The sequence below is a fragment of the Poecilia reticulata genome, chromosome 17 (assembly GCF_904066995.2).
Source record: "Poecilia reticulata chromosome 17, P_reticulata-male-v2, whole genome shotgun sequence".
Taxonomy (NCBI): domain Eukaryota; kingdom Metazoa; phylum Chordata; class Actinopteri; order Cyprinodontiformes; family Poeciliidae; genus Poecilia; species Poecilia reticulata.
Window position 1 is genome coordinate 3,305,372 of NC_088846.1, and position 18,098 is coordinate 3,323,469.

General features: G+C 39.8%; 1 protein-coding gene across 1 annotated transcript in view; it reads left to right on the forward strand.

Annotated features, from left to right (window-relative positions):
- ocln1 (occludin1) overlaps window positions 1–18,098 on the forward strand; it is a 29,539-nt gene that overhangs the window by 5,653 nt on the left and 5,788 nt on the right. The window contains 8 exon segments of the mRNA XM_081598022.1: window positions 1,329–1,531; window positions 1,627–1,798; window positions 1,921–1,971; window positions 2,271–2,402; window positions 7,358–7,897; window positions 8,348–8,551; window positions 8,656–8,817; window positions 17,616–17,746. Of these exon segments, the coding sequence (XP_081454148.1) occupies window positions 1,329–1,531; window positions 1,627–1,798; window positions 1,921–1,971; window positions 2,271–2,402; window positions 7,358–7,897; window positions 8,348–8,551; window positions 8,656–8,817; window positions 17,616–17,746 (1,595 nt within the window).

Consider the following 18,098-nt stretch of genomic DNA (forward strand, 5'->3'; position numbering starts at 1 on the left):
CTGCAGAGGCTGATTCTTGCAGCCTTCCTTGCATGTAGATATGGGATGGAGGAGGACTACTTGCATCACTTTCCTACTTTTTTCCTTTCAATTGTAGCAAAAAAATCATCATCTGTTTATGATTACTATAAATAGTTTTTTTTTACGACAAATAATATGCAGTTCATGAACATCAATGATTAGATAGATAGATAGATAGATAGATAGATAGATAGATAGATAGATAGATAGATAGATAGATAGATAGATAGATAGATAGATAGATAGATAGATAGATAGATAGATAGATAGATAGATAGATAGATAGATAGATAGATAGATAGATAGATAGATAGATAGATCGATCTTTATACCAATTAAGTTTACAGTGAGTTGCAATAAAAACAAAACAAAAAATCAACAACACAACAATTAATATTTAGCTAGAAGGTGTGGCAGTAAATTCCCCTGCTTTGACAAATGGAGGTTAAAGCACTAAACTTTAACATACAGGTTCTAATATGACCAAAACAGTGAATAAATATACCAGTAAATACATAGAACTTAAAAAAAGTAAAATTCATCAGTAAGGGACACACCTCCGCCTAACTAAGTTAAAACCACCATTTAACTTAGTATCTAAAAATACAAACTGTTTCCATCAACTGTAGCACTATGAGACTAACAACATCTCCCTCTGAATAAATTAAGGAGGAAAATAGCACTAAGAAAAAATGTATATGTACATGTCATATCAGTTTTGGGTTTTAAAATAATTGTGCTTGTTTTCATGGAGAATTCATCAATCATCTTAAATAGTTTTTTTAAGAAGAATTTGATCTTTAATCAACAAACATGTTGTTAAAATTACTCATAATGAACTATATTTTCCAAAGTGTTCACTCCCCACGTATAAACAAGATACCATGACGATGCTACCAGCGCCATACCAACTGTGAAAATGTATACAGAAGACAGCCTGGCAACAATGAGAGTAAAAACTACTGATATGTTGTCTAATATAACATATGTTGCTAAATTTCATAAAAACCATTTATTTTAATATTAATTACAATTATACCAGATTACTCTGCTTTATATCGCATCACAACCACACAGCTACAACCTGATCAGCTGATGTCAAGGAAACCACTAGATATGTCAAATAAGAGCAAATCTTGAAATTTGCATTTTTCTTCTTAGCCATTTCTGTCTTGCAGAGAGTTTCTTCTGTTAATCTTGTGCTATTGTGGAAATTATTTATATTGCAATTTATATTAGATCTTTTCATTTGCTGGTTTGTGTTTCAGGATAATAAATATTTTTTTCTCTTTTTCTTTTTGCTGCAGGGTGAGTTTAACCAGTCCATTTCCCTGAACACACAAAGAACAAAACAGATATCGTTCAGGGATGAGCCTGATAAACCTTTGAATAAAGACGGTAAATGCCAACCTGAACTCCCCCCTAATGTCCGTAAACCAAGCGTCAGCCCAAACAGAGTTACTGTGTCCAATGATACACCCAAAGTACATGTCATTGCAGATTACATAATGTAAGTTCAGACCTGAACAATCAACAGCAATCACATGTACAGCATAATGGCAGAATGAATTTGTATTCAACATGTTAAAATGTGTTTCTTTCCAGTAAGTATCCAGAGATCAGATCTGAAGAGGAACGGGAAAAGTACAAGGCTGTTTTCAATGACCAGTACCTGGAGTACAAGGACCTTCACAGAGACATCATTATAACCCTCAATAAGTTCAGAGAGCTGGATACTATGGTGAATCAACTTCCCAGAAAAGGGAAGAGCTTGGAGGTAAGACTGATGGTTTCCATCCTGTGAATAATGATTTTCAGGGTAAATCACCTTTAGGCCTATTTAAACCAGGAGATTTGGATTTGGATTGTCAAGCTAATCTATTTCTATACTCTTAACAGGATCAAAGGAGGATTCAAACTATTTTAAAAACATACCAAGACAAAAAAAACGTAAGTGGAAGAGATTGCATCACAAAATATGAACTTGCTTATTGATTCCACTAAAAAACAGATTTAACTCTTGTGATACTCAGCCTGTATGGATGAGAATGTACGATTGCACAAACACTCCCGTAAAATGAGCTGTCCCATTAAAAAAAACTCTTCACGGATGTCAAATTATATGAAGTTTTAGTTGAAATCATTGACAGAATTAAACAGACAATATTGGTGGAGTGGAAGTGAGAAATGAGAGGACGAGTACATTTTACAGCAATAAACAGCAAAATGTGATGCATGTGTTTTTACAGGATCCTGCTTTCCTGGAGAAGAAGGAACGCTGTGACTACCTAAAAGCTAAATTACGGCATATTAAAAACAGAATCCTGGTTTATGACCAGGAGACCGTAGCCAATCATCGGACATGACTGGGACTACCAAATGTTGTCATTTATTATGTTGTTTGGCGTCTTATTATTGTGTACACTAGATATGTTATGCGAAAGGTTTTTCACTCCAAAGAACATGATATTTCCATTATATATATATATATATATATATATATATATATATATATATATATATATATATATAATTTTTTTAACGTTATTTCTCTTTCAACAGATTTTGATGTTTCCAATGTTGTCTTTGTTGTATGTGCTTTTTTTTGCAGCCTGCATCAGCTTCTTTCCATTCTTGAAGATTTGTATATTTTCCTAAGTATCAGTCTACCTGCCACCAGATCAAATGGACTAACATAAAGTACCACAGTTAAGCTGAAAACCAGATACTTCTTGGTATGAGCCTGCTGTCTGCAGTCATGTTCATTACATTTCTTCAGTTGAGATCTGTTTACCATCAACTTCTCATTAAGCCCATATTTCTGTATTAAATATGTTTTTTATTGGTCTGATGTAATATTCAAATTTTAAATGTCATTTTTTTGTCATTACTTGTAAGTGGCAATCATCATAATTAACAGAAATAAAGACTTGAAAACATCAATCTGTGTGGAATGAATCCATATAATGTGTTTCATTTAGACTATAAAAGCCTAATTTATTTCAGGAACTTTATCGCTATTTTATTGATTGGGTCTATATCGAAAATAATCTGCCTAATAAATTATTTATTTGATATTTATTTGATATTTTTTAAGCTTAATAATTGAAAGTGAAGCAACATGATCTGTAGTGAAGCCTGGTGCTGACAGCGGCTGACAGTATGTGGGGTTATTCTCAGTCTGCAGTGGTTGGATCCAGACAAAAGAGGTTCATGGTAACTGAATGTGTAACAGGATCATGGGTCACCAAGACTCACTGATGCACTAATGAAAACAAGGTTAGGTCCATGTTGTCTAATCCAGTAATAAACAGGAACAACTGGTTCCAGCTGTTTATAGCACAACCATTTTTTCCAGACACTAAAGGTGGTGACAGTAGCCACAGTTGCCCCGGGAGCTGTGGCTACTGACTGACAGAGGCAAGGTTGCCATGCTCCGGCACCACCAGTACCAGACGAGGCGGGTGAAGTGTCTTGCTCAAGGACACTACAACTGAGACAGATGGAGGGGGGGGGGGGTTGAACCAGCAACCTGAACCTTGAACCTCACGATGGCAAGCTTCCCCCTTTTTCCTCTAGATTAGCGGTTCTCAACGTGGGTGGTACTGCACCCCAGGGGGCGTTCAGAGGACGGCAGGGGGCGCTGGCGGACATTTTTACAAAAGGGGCGCGCTGGGATGCCTTTGGGGGGCATTTAGTCGAAGGTAAACTTTACACCTTAAATGCACAACGATGGCAGTTTAGACTTTGAGTAACTTGGTAAAACTGTATTGTGTAACATTAAACTATGCTTGGTTGCAACTGTATCGATGGCAGCTCTTCTTCTTCTATTCAGTGTTTGTTAGCTTCTTGGCGCAGCTCCGTTCTCCTGCTACTGGTAGCTAAAATCACGACACCCTCACTGTGTATCCCTCTGAAAAATGAACACATAAGCTCTGGTTTGCACAATAAATGCCATGTGGGTGAAGTTTTATGGATGATACTCTGATGTCCCATTCTCCTGAAGGCAGCACAGAGCTGCACCACCAGAAACTGACAGAAACACTGAAGAGAAGAAGAGTTATGATTAATGTAGTTACAGTTCTATCCATGTTTTAATGTTTCAGAGCTCAGTCGTTTTGCAAATAGTTCAAAGTTTAAACTGGCATGTTGTACATCTTTTATCTGGTCGTTTTGTGCAACATTTAACAACTAGAAAAGGCAAAGAACAATAATATTTTTTCCACTCTGATTGGCTGCTGTTAGGCCTACCAATTTTAACTTGAATGTTCATTCATTGGATTTTTCGTAGACCCCTGTGAAAATTTCTATTCTCATGGCCTTTTTGTTCTCTGGGAAATTATTTTTGATGATAAATACAGAAACAAGCATAAAAATCAAAACATCTACAATAGTGATAGTAATATTAATGATAAAATAATAGTCAGTGAAAAGTAGCCTGTAAATTCTTTGGTGGGGGGCGGTGAGGGACCTGGATAAAGGCCTAGGGGGGCGCTGGCCCGAAAAAGGTTGAGAAACACTGATCTAGATGTAATAGTTGGATTTTCCGGAGACCCCAAGACATGCCCCTGAAATGAAGCTCTTTCTCCCTCCCTGTGTTGGTGTAACCGGATCTTTTTTGAGTTGTGCTTTTTATAAGTGAAAAATTTGCCTGTTATAGTTTGTCTTTGGAAATTGACGGTTTCTCTGTTTATTCTAACAAGAACAATAAACCAAAAACAACCACATTATGGACTGCCTGCTCCAAGTCATATGCAAAGCAAAAGTATATAACAAAACTAAAGCCAGTTCTTGTTGCCTTTGTCATAAAGTCACATTATGGTTATGTAAGTAAAATAACTTATGAAATCATTTATCTGAGCACTGAGCTGACAGGGACAACCCAAGGCATAAGTGAATAAAGCAGCTGCTTAGGGACCTACACACCACCAGAAGGTACCCAAGAACACTAAGCTAGTGTGATAAAAACATTTATACATATTTAAAATAAGATTGAATGATACAAACTAAATACTATTACACATGTAAAAACTATTTCTATATTGTTTTTATAGTTGTTAGACTAATAATGGTTAATCTTTTCATGTTGATGACTGCTGTCACTGTTGGGGTACTAACTTGTTAACTTGTTTACTGCAAATTTAGTGTTAAAATTGTTAAAATTATATGATACACCTAAATAACATGCTGCATTTGAAAATTCAAATATGTGTTTTAATTTGTTATTCCTGTACGGTTAAAACCATGCACCCATAAGAACTCTGGTATGATGTAAGCTAACTACAAATGATGCTAATGACACCAAGTGTGTTACAAACATAGAGTAACTTGAGAATAAAGCGTCTGGTGTCAAATCTGCTTAGGGCCCCAAAAAGGCTTGGTCATACTGACAGTGAATAAGTGAGTACATTTTGGAGCAGGAGCCTGAGAGAGAGCCTCATAGAGCCTCATAGAGCCGGTGGGCTGGGGGCGAACTGCGTTCCTGCTCAGACACATGGAGACTCCGGGGAGGAGACTTGTCTGAGTCCGGCCCCACAGGTGTCTGTTTACAGGGACCGATGCGAGTTGAAGGTGTGTTTCCAGTTTACCGCCGTCGGAGCGAACACTGATTAGAACCGGAGCGCTGCAACACAACCTGTGACCCGGCTGGGTGAGTGCCATGTTTCACTCTCTATCGAACACTTTTTAAAGTTTTGCAATTGTTAACTTAGAGTATCACAAAGTTTTGCAAAAAAAAAATTTAAAATTTAAAATCTATATTTCTTCCGAGCAGGATATAAGTTAAGTTCTTTCTTTCTCTTTAAGTATAACATAAATAAAGTTCCAGGAAGCAGGAGAAGTGAAACATTAGACTGTCAAACTAACATGTTTTCATGTCAAGTCCAGTTGAGACGTGCCGTTTCCAGAAGTAAGATACACTATTGACCAGCAACTTCAGAGAGTTCTGACCCAGCTGGCTAATCTTATATCAGAGTTTCGCCTCTCGTGGTTGGCTGGCTCCCAGCGGGGCCCTACAGGTGCCATACAGTGAAGAAGCAGCACAGGGGGCCACACATGGCCGTGGTTCTGCCCCTGCCTGCGGTAAACAACACGCATGGTTGCCCCGGCTCTGCCTCCTCTCTGCTGCCTGACTGAATAATTGAAACCTGCTGGGTTGAGTTCTTCTGTGAGACAAGGTCCGGGTCATCAATACTGGAGAGAGTGCGGAGGTGGTTCAGGAGCAGGGAGGTGCATTATGAAGCATAAACATGCTACCTAAATCACTTTGATGATGCTTTTCTACAGCTCTGGAGAAAATGAAGAACCCCATTCATGGTTATTCTACCAAATATTAATGTCTCAACTCTTCCTGAGTTAAAATATATATATATATATATATATATATATATATATATATATATATATATATATATATATATATATATATATATATAGCAGCAGTAAGTTTTCTTGTAGATGTCATTACATTGTATGTGAAGTCAGTTTATGCGTTATAGTTTATACTATAAAGAATGTGAAATACAGTATCCTAATTTAGCATTCTTTCATTCAGTGAGTAATGGACTTCTAATTCTATTAGGCTAGGAGTGAATTCCATCCATTTTCTTTCACCCTTGTCCCTCAGTGGGGTCGGGAGGGTTGCTGGTGCCTATCTCCAGCTGGCGTGCCGGGCGAGAGGCGGGGTCACCCTGGACAGGTCGCCAGTCTGTCACAGGGCAACACAGAGACACACAGGACACACAACCATGCACACACACACTCACACCTAGGGGCAATTTAGACAGACCAATTAACCTGACAGTCATGTTTTTGGACTGTGGGAGGAAACCGGAGTACCCGGAGAAAACCCACGCATGCACAGGGAGAACATGCAAACTCCATGCAGAGGGACCGGGGCCGGGAATCGATGCAATCGAAGATCATTGCAATATATGCAGCATTACAAAGAACTGCTCCATTCTCACTTTGCATATCAATAACATTCGAATGAACTCTAATTGACCGTAATTAGAACTGTTGTAGGGAGTAAAACTGTCCTGAAAACTGTCCTCACAGCAACAATATATCTGCAGCGTTATGCTGTGGGGAAGCACAACAGATTTCTCTGATCTTTAATTTCACATAATGATACTTATTTCTCTAACTTCACAATTATGCCCTCTGCGATGTTGGCATAATAAAACAGACTGTAGTTTGTAGTTACAAACGTGACAAAATATGAAAAAGTTCACAGCATATGAATACATTTACAACACACCAAATGTTTTGATTTACTGACTAGTTTTGACCATAATTTCCTTTCTGTTCCAGGAATATTCTCAGAAACATGTATGAGCCTCGGTATTATGACAGCCCCCCTGTGTACAGTCCTCCATACAGCACCACCTCCCACAGTCTCTACCCCCCAAGAAGCATCCATTCCCCTCAGAGTCAGTATGTCTCCTATGCCCACCAGCCTCCTCCTGATTCCTGCTACATGGAGGGGCAACCGCAACACTTCTACAGGTGGTTCTCTCCTCCAGGTTTTGTTAAAACCTTCCAAGGAACCACAGCCGTCATGTGCTTCATTATCTTTGCCTGCGTGGCTTCAACTCTGGTGTGGGACATGAATGGGTTTGGGTACGGGGTATACGGTGTTGGGGACGCGGCCTCTGTGGGCGGAGCCGGCTCGGGTTATTATGGAGGCAGCTACGGCTACGGCGGCTCCTATATGACGCCGCAGTCGGCCAAGGCAGCGATGATTTCCATGGTGGCTGTCAACTTCCTGGTTTCACTGAGTTTCCTGGTGGGAAGTTTCTCCAGGTCCAGGATGATGCGAGGGTGCAGGTTCTACCTCACCATTTTCATTTGTGATATCATCCTGGCTGTTCTTCAGGTGGGTTCTCAAACACAACACATGATATTGTAACAAGACACTGGGCACTTTCTAGGATTATGTGTGGACTATGTTCCAATAAGAAGACTCACTCAAGCCACTATTTTGAAAGTTTGGCTCTCATATCTTGGTTTAGGGGCGAGGTAAGGGATTCTCTTCACATAGAACTTCACATTTCTGGAGCTTTGAAGGAAAAAACCAGTCAGATCCATCTCTTTCAAAATTAATCATCTTCATATCTGTTGATTAATGCAGCTTCAAGCTTGATCAATACATTTTCCAACATTGCCCCCATAAAGTAGTGATAGACTGAAACTTTTGGGTTCAGATAACATGATTAGAAGTAACGCAGGGAATCTCTGGTTTTGTGATTTCCGGCTCTGCCTGTTTTATGAAGTTGAGGGAATGGTTAAAACTGCTGTGACTAGATGGGCCTCTTTTGGTTTTCAGGGCATCATCGATATCATCTTTGTGATCGGGGTGAACCCCATGTCTCAGAGCTCACAAAGCATGCTGTATAACCCCATGCTGAGGATGTGTCAGAATATCCAGGGGACCCCGAGTCTGAGCGGCAGTGTGGGGGCCGGTTTCCCTGGAGGCTTTCCCATGTACAATCAGTACCTTTACCATTACTGTTTCATGGACCCTGAGGAGGTCAGACTAATGATTTTACTCCATTTTATTCTTTAGTAGTTTTTTTTTCACACCAGTTTGATTTGATTGGATAAATCCTAATGTCTAACTTCCCCTTTGTTCAGGCAGTGGGGTTTGTTCTGGGCCTGCTGGTGATTGTAGCTCTGTCTATTTCTGCTTACTACGCGTACAAGACTCGCAGCAAGATTTGGCGCCATGGAAAATCAAACATCTTGTGGGATGAGCCGATGGTCAGGCTGTCAGACGGGCATGATGTTCTGGACTGGGTGAGTGTGTGTCTTTCTCCTTATGATTTTTATAGACACATTGCAATGTGATGTCACATGTGGAAGATCCCCCACACACACCCCAAGCTCCCTGCTGCAGGGCAAAAAATTGCTCGATGACAATGACCACCATTGGTTTTAGCTGTCAAGATGTCAGTATAACGTGCTGAACCTTAAATGTATGTATGATTTATAAAAGAAAAAGGGATGCAGTGCTTTGCTACTTACTGTCAACTCAATAACTAATAACAAGGTCCAAGAGTATCACATTTCACAGATCAGTAACAAGTTTTAATAAACAGGAATAGCGAGGGAGACGGAAGATGGTCAGTTATGCTACCTGAAATGGACTGAATGTTCGTGTGGAAAATAGCTGCAATTTTTTGGTAGAGCTGTTGTCAGCCAATCGCTATGGCAACAGGTATGTGTGTAGTGTAAAGCTGACACAGAGTGGTTTTGAGTTACTCTTCAACAATTTTTCTTTATTATTCCTTTTCTGTGGCACACTGCACTAAATTATTAATACCTACATATCCAGGTTTCATTTTGTTACCATAGCAGCATGTAAAACAATAGCCTTTTTGCCCTTCAGCGTTATGCGCATGCAAAAAAAATTCCGGTTGTAAACGATAACATTCAATGTGTCTTTAGAGGATATTCTTGTTTTTCTTGCAGTCTCTCAACTGAACAAATAAATAATGGAAAGACAATGTTACCCTAAACCTAAGATTAGTCTTATACATCTAATGGCAGCTCTCGTGTTAAATGTTCTGTGGTTGAGCCCCTAATTTATCACCATAAAATATCAAGCTGCTTATTGTCATGTCTTGTGTTTTTTTGTGTGGTTTTTTAAAACATTCAATAGTGAGAGACATAGATTTATTGACTACGGAGCCCTCTAGAGGACATGGGGAATTTTTTTCTTTTGTGTTACCTCGCAATACTTTTACGTTCTCTCGCAATAATATACTATTCAGTTCATGCAGCATAATTAAATACTGTTAGCCTTTCTTACAGTGGCCATTGTACTTTCTGCTATTATATAAGGTTTTCGTAAGATTTTTTCATGTATCTTAATATCTTGTGAAATATCTGAAGTTTTCTATATTTTTCTTTTGGATAGAAATGCACCACAAAGTTATGATATAAACAGAAACTTTAGATAAGCTGGAAAAAAAAGAAAACAGGCATTCAAACTATTTGGACTATTTCTGAGATATTATTATGGGGTAATCAGCAGTCTGACAGTTTTGATTGTGTTTCTATTACGTTGGCAGTTTAAAGGACTGTTTTCAGTGCCTCACACAAACAAACATAAACATGAAGTGAATAAATTGATTTTCAATCAATGTTTTGCACCAAAGAGTTAAGAATAAACACTTTTTTCACTGAGGCTCTTAAAATGTGTATATATTTGAAATTTTAAATTGACATTTGTGACTGTATACAAAATAGACCATCAAATATTGTAATCAGCATATTGCAAGGGAACATAAAACTTATTGCGAGGGAACGCAAAAGAAATGTATTTTTCCATGTCCTTTAGAGGATTCTGTAATTGACAGGAGTAGACATGCTGGAACAAAAAACACAGAAGTAGTCCATCAGTTAGTAGCCATTAGAGATTTAGATAGCAACCTCTTTGTCATTTACCAACTCTGCCACATGGTTATATTTGATGTGACTGTCATTTCACTGTGGACAACATGAGTGCCCACTCTTCATTGACTGAACATTCAAACATCTTTAGTGGGGCAACTGACAGACACTGTAACTTTGTATTTGTTTTGCTCGTTTTTTGGTTGAATGCTTGTGCAGTCATGTTACCCTAGTCATCAAGCCACACAACTGTTCCAAAAAACTGTCATTATATCCTGAAGGAACCTGAATAATAATGCTGACCATGTTTTATATATGTAGTGGTTACTGAGTTTCAGCAACTATCATGCCTTGTTGAGTCAGAGAATACAACTGGCACTCCCTAGTTTCACTCTGACTGATCATTAACCAGGACTGAGATAACAGTTGCACTGCACTCATTTTAGAATAGTGTTTATGATAGGAAACAGGTCAGAAACCCTTTATAAAGGAACTGACTGCATGGTTATTATAACAAGTTCAAGATTCATCTTTCTGGAATTCATGATCTGTCACACAAACATTCCCTGCATAAGGTTGGACTCTGTGGGATCAGGACTGGGAGGATTGCTTAGTGTGCTGATGAACCATCTGTTCATCAGCACAGTTTTGCTTTTCTATTTCTAATCATCTTCACTACCATGTCTTAAGTGCACTACGTTGAGTCCTCTGGTATAACCCCATAGTAATCCTGTGAATTTAACTGAGGCAGTGAGGTAAAGTTCACGGTGATCTAAGATCTTAGACAGAACTCCAGATAAATTTTGACATTTGATATAAATGTGATACAGGTCAACCTCCTGATCTGGGTAACCAGTTTTGCAGCTAAAACTCTACAGTAATACATCTTATATGAATCTCATCAGTGTCTATACCTGATTAATAATATGAAGATGTTAATCTTCACGTGTGATTTTAGAAAAACATTGATGGATTTGCTAACTGTGCTGTTGACAGCCAGCTAAGGCAAGCGGCTATGTGTTTACATGCACATCTGTAATGTGTGAGTCGTTGAGCTTCAGGATACTGTTGAGAATAAATGATTCTGTGTTTTTCCTTCTATCTCTTTTAGCTAGTTGCAAAGCTAAACCTAAAGAAAATGACATGTTAGGAAACGCCCTCAAAGCTATGGTTAAAGGATATGACACACTAGGGAACGCCCTCTTTAGGACGTAGCTTAGATAGAGGCTAGCAAAGGGATTTACCAACTGTTTTTGGGTGCCATTTAATCTGCTAGCTCCTACAGGTAGCTTGTCAGATGGACTGGCTGTATTTTGGTATTAATAAATGGAATTCATGAATTCAACTCACTGACTCTGCTTCAACCTCATACATCAAGAACTTAGCATGGAGAAGGATAATTCTCCACAGTACCTCCAGGTTTGTTACTCAGAAGGTAGAGAGCACACATCTGTTTTATGACTGGAAACCTGCAGTTCTGATCAAAGGGATTGTCTGTTTGTGAGCTACACTTTACTCTTTCTGGTGATGGTACTCTACTGTCTATCAGACCGTAATCCTATGATAGCAGGGAAGAATTCATCATAGTACCGTTGTGCAGTGACTCTATAGCATCTGTGCATTGACTGGTATAAAGCGAAGGAGCATACTGAATTGGCTCATCCAGCCAGGTCTCTGCGTACATCCTGCTCATCGTGTCGAGGGTCTCTCCATTTAGATGCAAGCCCTGTTCTGGGACTCTCTTGTATCGCAGCGAAGACGCTTGCCTTGCAGGGAAGCATATATAATGTATAGCTCATGTATAATGTATAGAAAGGGTTGAGTTGCATCTGTGTTGCTGTGTGAATTCCCACAGAGTGAGGTGGCACTAAATGATTCAACTTGTGAAGGTTCCTCATCAGATCAGTTCCTGAGTAAAATATAATATTTTTTTTCACATGCTGCATTTTTGTTTCAAATAAGCAGAAAAAGGTTTAGAGACACAGAAAGGGGAAAAATAAGGAAAATAATTTTGAAAACCCATATGTTGCTATTTGAATCTAAGACACAATTTACTGAAATACAGTTCATTTTCTCACTTTCTTATACAGTAGCAGGCAGTCTGAGAAGCAGAAAGTGAACTAAATTTGTCCCTTCAGTGGATCAGCTTCCTTGGATTATTTTCCCCACACTGAGCATGATCCTGTGACACCACATTCATCGGATCGGTTTCAACAAGCGCCTTTCCTCCCACATCAGCCCTAACCCTGTTTGACTACACAGCCATGCAGAAATGGGTCAAACACAAGAAGTCTTTAATATTGCATTCCACACTAAGAGTGGAGATCACATCAGGCACACAGTTCTTCTGGCCTTTGAAGTTGACATTTTTCTCTCTGTGTTAAATTACATTGTAGCCAAAACCTTTTTTTAATTACTTCCTGCAGTTTCACTTTTACTGTGCCACATTGTCTTTTTTTTTCTTGTGAGTGCAAAATTTTTCTTTGTACATTTCTGATGATATGGAGATGCACCCGCATTCCCTCTAATAACACGCATCTCTTGTCAGTCGCAGTGGGGAGATTTATTTTTGTGTTTTCTTCCAGTGAATTAGCTTGGCTGCTTGTTGAGAGGATTTAAGGTGAGACTCAGGGGAGTCTGGAGGGAAGGAAGATGCATGTCAGAGCTGTCATACAGTCTTACACTGGGGGTGAGGCTGGGTGTGTGTGCGTGTGTGCGCGCGTGTGTTTGTGTGTGTGTCTGTCTGTATTTGGTACATTGTAAGGACAACTTTTTAACACATACACACATGCTTCAATTGCATCAGAAGACTAATATTAATGCAAAGGATACATATTGTTTCTCTTAAACAAGATCATAAATGGTTTTCAGAACAGAAGACCAGTAGTCCACAGCTTTGCCTAATCATAAATATTACACTATATTAAAACATTTAGTGAAAACATAAAAAACACAATGGCAAAATTGTGGTTTTTTTGGACACAGTTTTGCAGGGAACGCAGCTAGTTATACCACCACCTGGCATCTTATTCGCTGTTTCCACCAATAGCAATATCTGGCTGTTGATCATGTCTCTCGTAAATTGCAGTTATACAAAATACATGTATTCTGATACATCTGAAAAAAATTATCTCATCCTGGCATAAAAACATTTTATAGAAAAACGTTTCGAGATTGGTATGTTTCCATTAAGCCAATATATTTTCGTAATTTCAAATTGTGCAATTCTCTGGTTAACGGAAACGCAGCTACAGGCTGTGTGAGAGTTTACCATGGGGTCAGGAAGGGAACATTTATGTCCTAAATGCATCGTTTCCAATAAAGATACAAGGATATGTTTTTGGTGCCTTTAGTATACAGCTCAAAGGTTGACACCACTCTGTACCCTGAAGCCTCTCAGGAAGTTCCTGCAGAGCCACAGAGCAGGAACTAAATGGATCAGCAGGAACCATGATATGAGGGGCCGTTTAGGACAACAATCTATGTTGTGTCTCTCACACACTACAAAAAATTCACGCACACTCAAAAAAAAACTCATGCACACTCAAAAAATACTCAAATTGCGTATACACACTACTAAAATGTCACACACGCACACAAATGTTATCTTTCTCGCACACATACACTACTAACTTGTCACACACACATATACTGTACTAACAACTTGCACACACACAAATGTTATCGTTCTCGCACACATACAAGAACACGCACACACAAAATACTACAATTGCGCACATAGTCATGGCCAAAAGTTTTGAGAATGATATAAATATTATATTTTCACATGATCTGCTGCCCTCTGGTTTTCATGTGTGTCAGATGTTTTCATCACATACAGAAATACAATTGCAATCATATTATGAGTAACAAAAGCTTTTATTGACAGTTAGAATGAGTTAATGCAGCAAGTCAATATTTGCAGTGTTGACCCCTCTTCTTCAGGACCTCTGCAATTCTCCCTGGCATGCTCTCAATCAACTTCTGGACCAAATCCTGACTGATAGCAGTCCATTCTTGCACAATCAATGCTTGCATTTTGTCAGATTTCCTAGAATTCCCATCTCTTGATGATTGACCACAAGTTTTCAATGGGTTTAAGATCTGGGGAGTTTCCAGGCCATGGACCCAAAACCTCTATGTTTTGTTCCCTGAGCCAGTTAGTTATCACCTTTGCTTTATGACAAGGTGCTCCATCATGCTGGAAAAGGCATTGTTCATCACCAAACTGCTCTTGGACGGTTGGGAAAAGTTTATCTCGGAGGACATTCTGGTACCATTCTTTATTCATGGCTGTGTTTTTAGGCAAGACTGTGAGAGAGCAGACTCCCTTGGCTGAGAAGCAACCCCACACATGAATGGTTTCAGGATGCTTTACAGTTGGCATAAGACAAGACTGGTGGTAGCGCTCACCTCGTCTTCTCCAAAAAAGCTGTTTTCCAGATGTCCCAAACAATCGGAAAGGGGATTCATCAGAGAAAATGACTTTACCCCAGTCCTCAGCAGTCCACTCCCTGTACCTTTTGCAGAATATCAGTCTGTCCCTGATGTTTTTTCCTGGAGAGAAGTGGCTTCTTTGCTGCCCTCCTTGAGACCAGGCCTTGCTCCAAGAGTCTCCACCTCACAGTGCGTGCAGATGCACTCACACCTGCCTGCTGCCATTCCTGAGCAAGCTCTGCACTGCTGGTAGCCTGATCCCGCAGCTGAAACACTTCTAAGAGACGGTCCTGGCGCTTGCTGGTCTTTCTTGGGCGCCCTGGAGCCTTTTTGGCAATAATGGAACCTCTCTCCTTGAAGTTCTTGATGATGCGGTAGATTGTTGACTGAGGTGCAATCTTTCTAGCTGCAATACTCTTCCCTGTTAGGCCATTTTTGTGCAGTGCAATGATGACTGCACGTGTTTCTTTAGAGATAACTATGGTTCACAGAAGAGAAACAATGATGCCAAGCACCAGCCTCTTTTTAAAGTGTCCAGTGGTGTCATTCTTACTTAATCATGACAGATTGAGCTCCAGTCCTGTCCTCATCAACACCCACACCTGTGTTAATGGAGCAATCACTGAAACGATGTTAGTTAGCCGCTAACTTCGGCTCTATAACACCGGTTCTAAGGCCGCTTACTCCGGCTATAACGGCGGCTATAAGGCCGCTTACTCCGGTTCAAACGCCGGTTCTAAGGCCGCTAACTTCGGCTCTATAACGTCGGTTCTAAGGCCGCTTACTCCGGTTCAAACGCCGGTTCTAAGGCCGCTAACTTCGGCTCTATAACGCCGGTTCTAAGGCCGCTTACTCCGGCTATAACGCCGGCTATAAGGCTGCTTACTCCGGTTCAAACGCCGGTTCTAAGGCCGCTAACTTCGGCTCTATAACGTCGGTTCTAAGGCTGCTTACTCCGGCTATAACGCCGGGTATGAGGCCGCTAACTTCGGCTCTAAAGCCGGAGTAGCGCCCTATGTGAACCGACGAGTCGTTGAGGAGGGAGCAGTAGAGAATGGCTGGCCGAAATTAGCGTTCATGAATCGGATTAACCTTGAACTAAACGCCGCTTGCACCGTGGAGCTCCAATATCTAACTTGAATCTAACTTCATTGTGGTATAACGCATGCGCTATCTGATCTCCAAATTATGCCTTGCCTCTTCCGTGACACCTCTCACACACACGAAAAATTTCCCTCTCACACATACAAAACTGAGTGTCTCACATACAAAATAACGAGTCTATATTTTATTAGTTCATATGTGCAATCTTAGTCTTGTAAGACAAAAAAAATTGTTTGCGTGTGTGAGATTTTAGTAGTGTATGTGCGCAATTGTAGTATTTTGTGTGTGCGTGTGCAAGATGTTAGTACAGTGTATGTGTGCGAGAAAGATAACATTTGTGTGCGAGTTGTTAGTACAGTGTATGACTGAAAAGAAGAGAGTTTTAAGAAAGGTTATCACCAAATAATCCACTCTATTATACAACTCTGTTCACTGCAGGCTTTCTGTGTGCATTCATGCAGCAGTGAGGAACAGAACTGCCTCTGCGCTGTGTTTGAATTAATAAAGGGAGCAGAGGAGGCTCAGAGCAATCTGTGTGCTGCTTTAGTGAACAGTTTCATCAGCTGCATGCGTCACTTGTAGGCATTCTTGCAGGTTTTTGAATTTTTGTGTCAGTCAAAGTGACCCTTAGTTAAAATAAACAGAGAAGGGCCTCACTTCATTAAAGTAAGAGCAGCTTTGGAAGAGTAAATGACAGAATCCAACAGGAAGAATAGTTGTTGGAGTGTGTGAAGGGTGCAGCAACACAGTGTGTGTGAATGAGTGTGTGATATATATGTTCTGGTCATACTGTAAGCATGAAATATTTTCTAACTGTCAGGTTTTTGTCGTGTATCTGTGAGATAATGACTAATCATTTTCCACTTAGAATGTGACATTCTGCACATCCAGGTCAAGTCGACTGTAAACAAAGAAATCTAGAGAAAGAAAAACATAAAATAGCTGCAATAAATTGATTGCACACATCCAGAGTGGGCAGATGGATTTCACTTTTCAGTCTTGTTTTGTGTGTGGCAGCCATATTGGAACAGAGGAGGTTCAGACAGATTTTAGTTTTTTTTTCCTGAATGGAGGTCAAACTTTCTGACTTCCTGGGTCGAACTATGCAGCATTGAACCCAAAATGAGGCGAAACCTTCTGCTTTCTTCATTTTGCTCATTGAGATGATATCAGGTTTATGCAGAACAAAACTTTAAAGGATCTAAATATGAGTCATATTTCTGTTTGGATGTGTTCAGTTACCTGTAACACAACATATTTGGCCTTTGAGCGTAAGTCAGTATTTTAAATGTGTTTTTTTTTACCGGGTGACTGACATTATAATCACATTCTAAACATTATGATTCTTTTGTGATTTCCTTATTTTTCCATTTGCTCCCTTCCCCAGCTGCATCCCTACACCTGTGATTAGCTCCTCTGGCTCCTCTGTCATTTCATATTCCTTCCTTTCACTCACTGCTGGATCATCCGTCCCTACACTCCTCTGTTATTCCGCTCAAGTGTTTTCTGTTGCTTTTTGTATTTCTCACGGTTTCCCTGTGCTTCATATAAGTTTTTCTTTCCATTTTTATTCACTAAAACTCAGAATATGATCCGACACTCTGCTTCATTGCCTCCACTTCCTTGATCTCGATAAAATGTGCAGTCTGTGTTGCCAGGTGAACCACGTCGGGGAGGCACGCAGCACCCAGCAGGCGCCCACCGTTGTGGTGTCAGAACGCGCGGCACCCGACCTCATGGCGGAGAACAGCGAAGGGAAGAAGGAAGCTGATGCTTGTCTAATCTCCAGGTCAGGCCCCCCAAAGAGCTCTGACCTGGCGTGGACGCCCTCTGCACACCCACAGACAATACAGCAAAATATGTACAGAAATGTCAACTTTTAAAATGTTTTTTTATTCCCTATTTGATGATTACTATATTTATCTAGCATAAATGCTGCCTCACAGCTTCGGATTTTACTGGTCATGAGTTTTATTATCTATTACTACATATTATAACATTATTACCAGAAAATACAATTCTTCATCACAATCCCCTCTTTTGATTGATCATAAAAAATGTGTAATATTTTGTTTTAATCACATCAAAATGTATTTTATTCTCACAGTTCTTATGGTTCTTTGCTGCTGAATGCTTCCTCT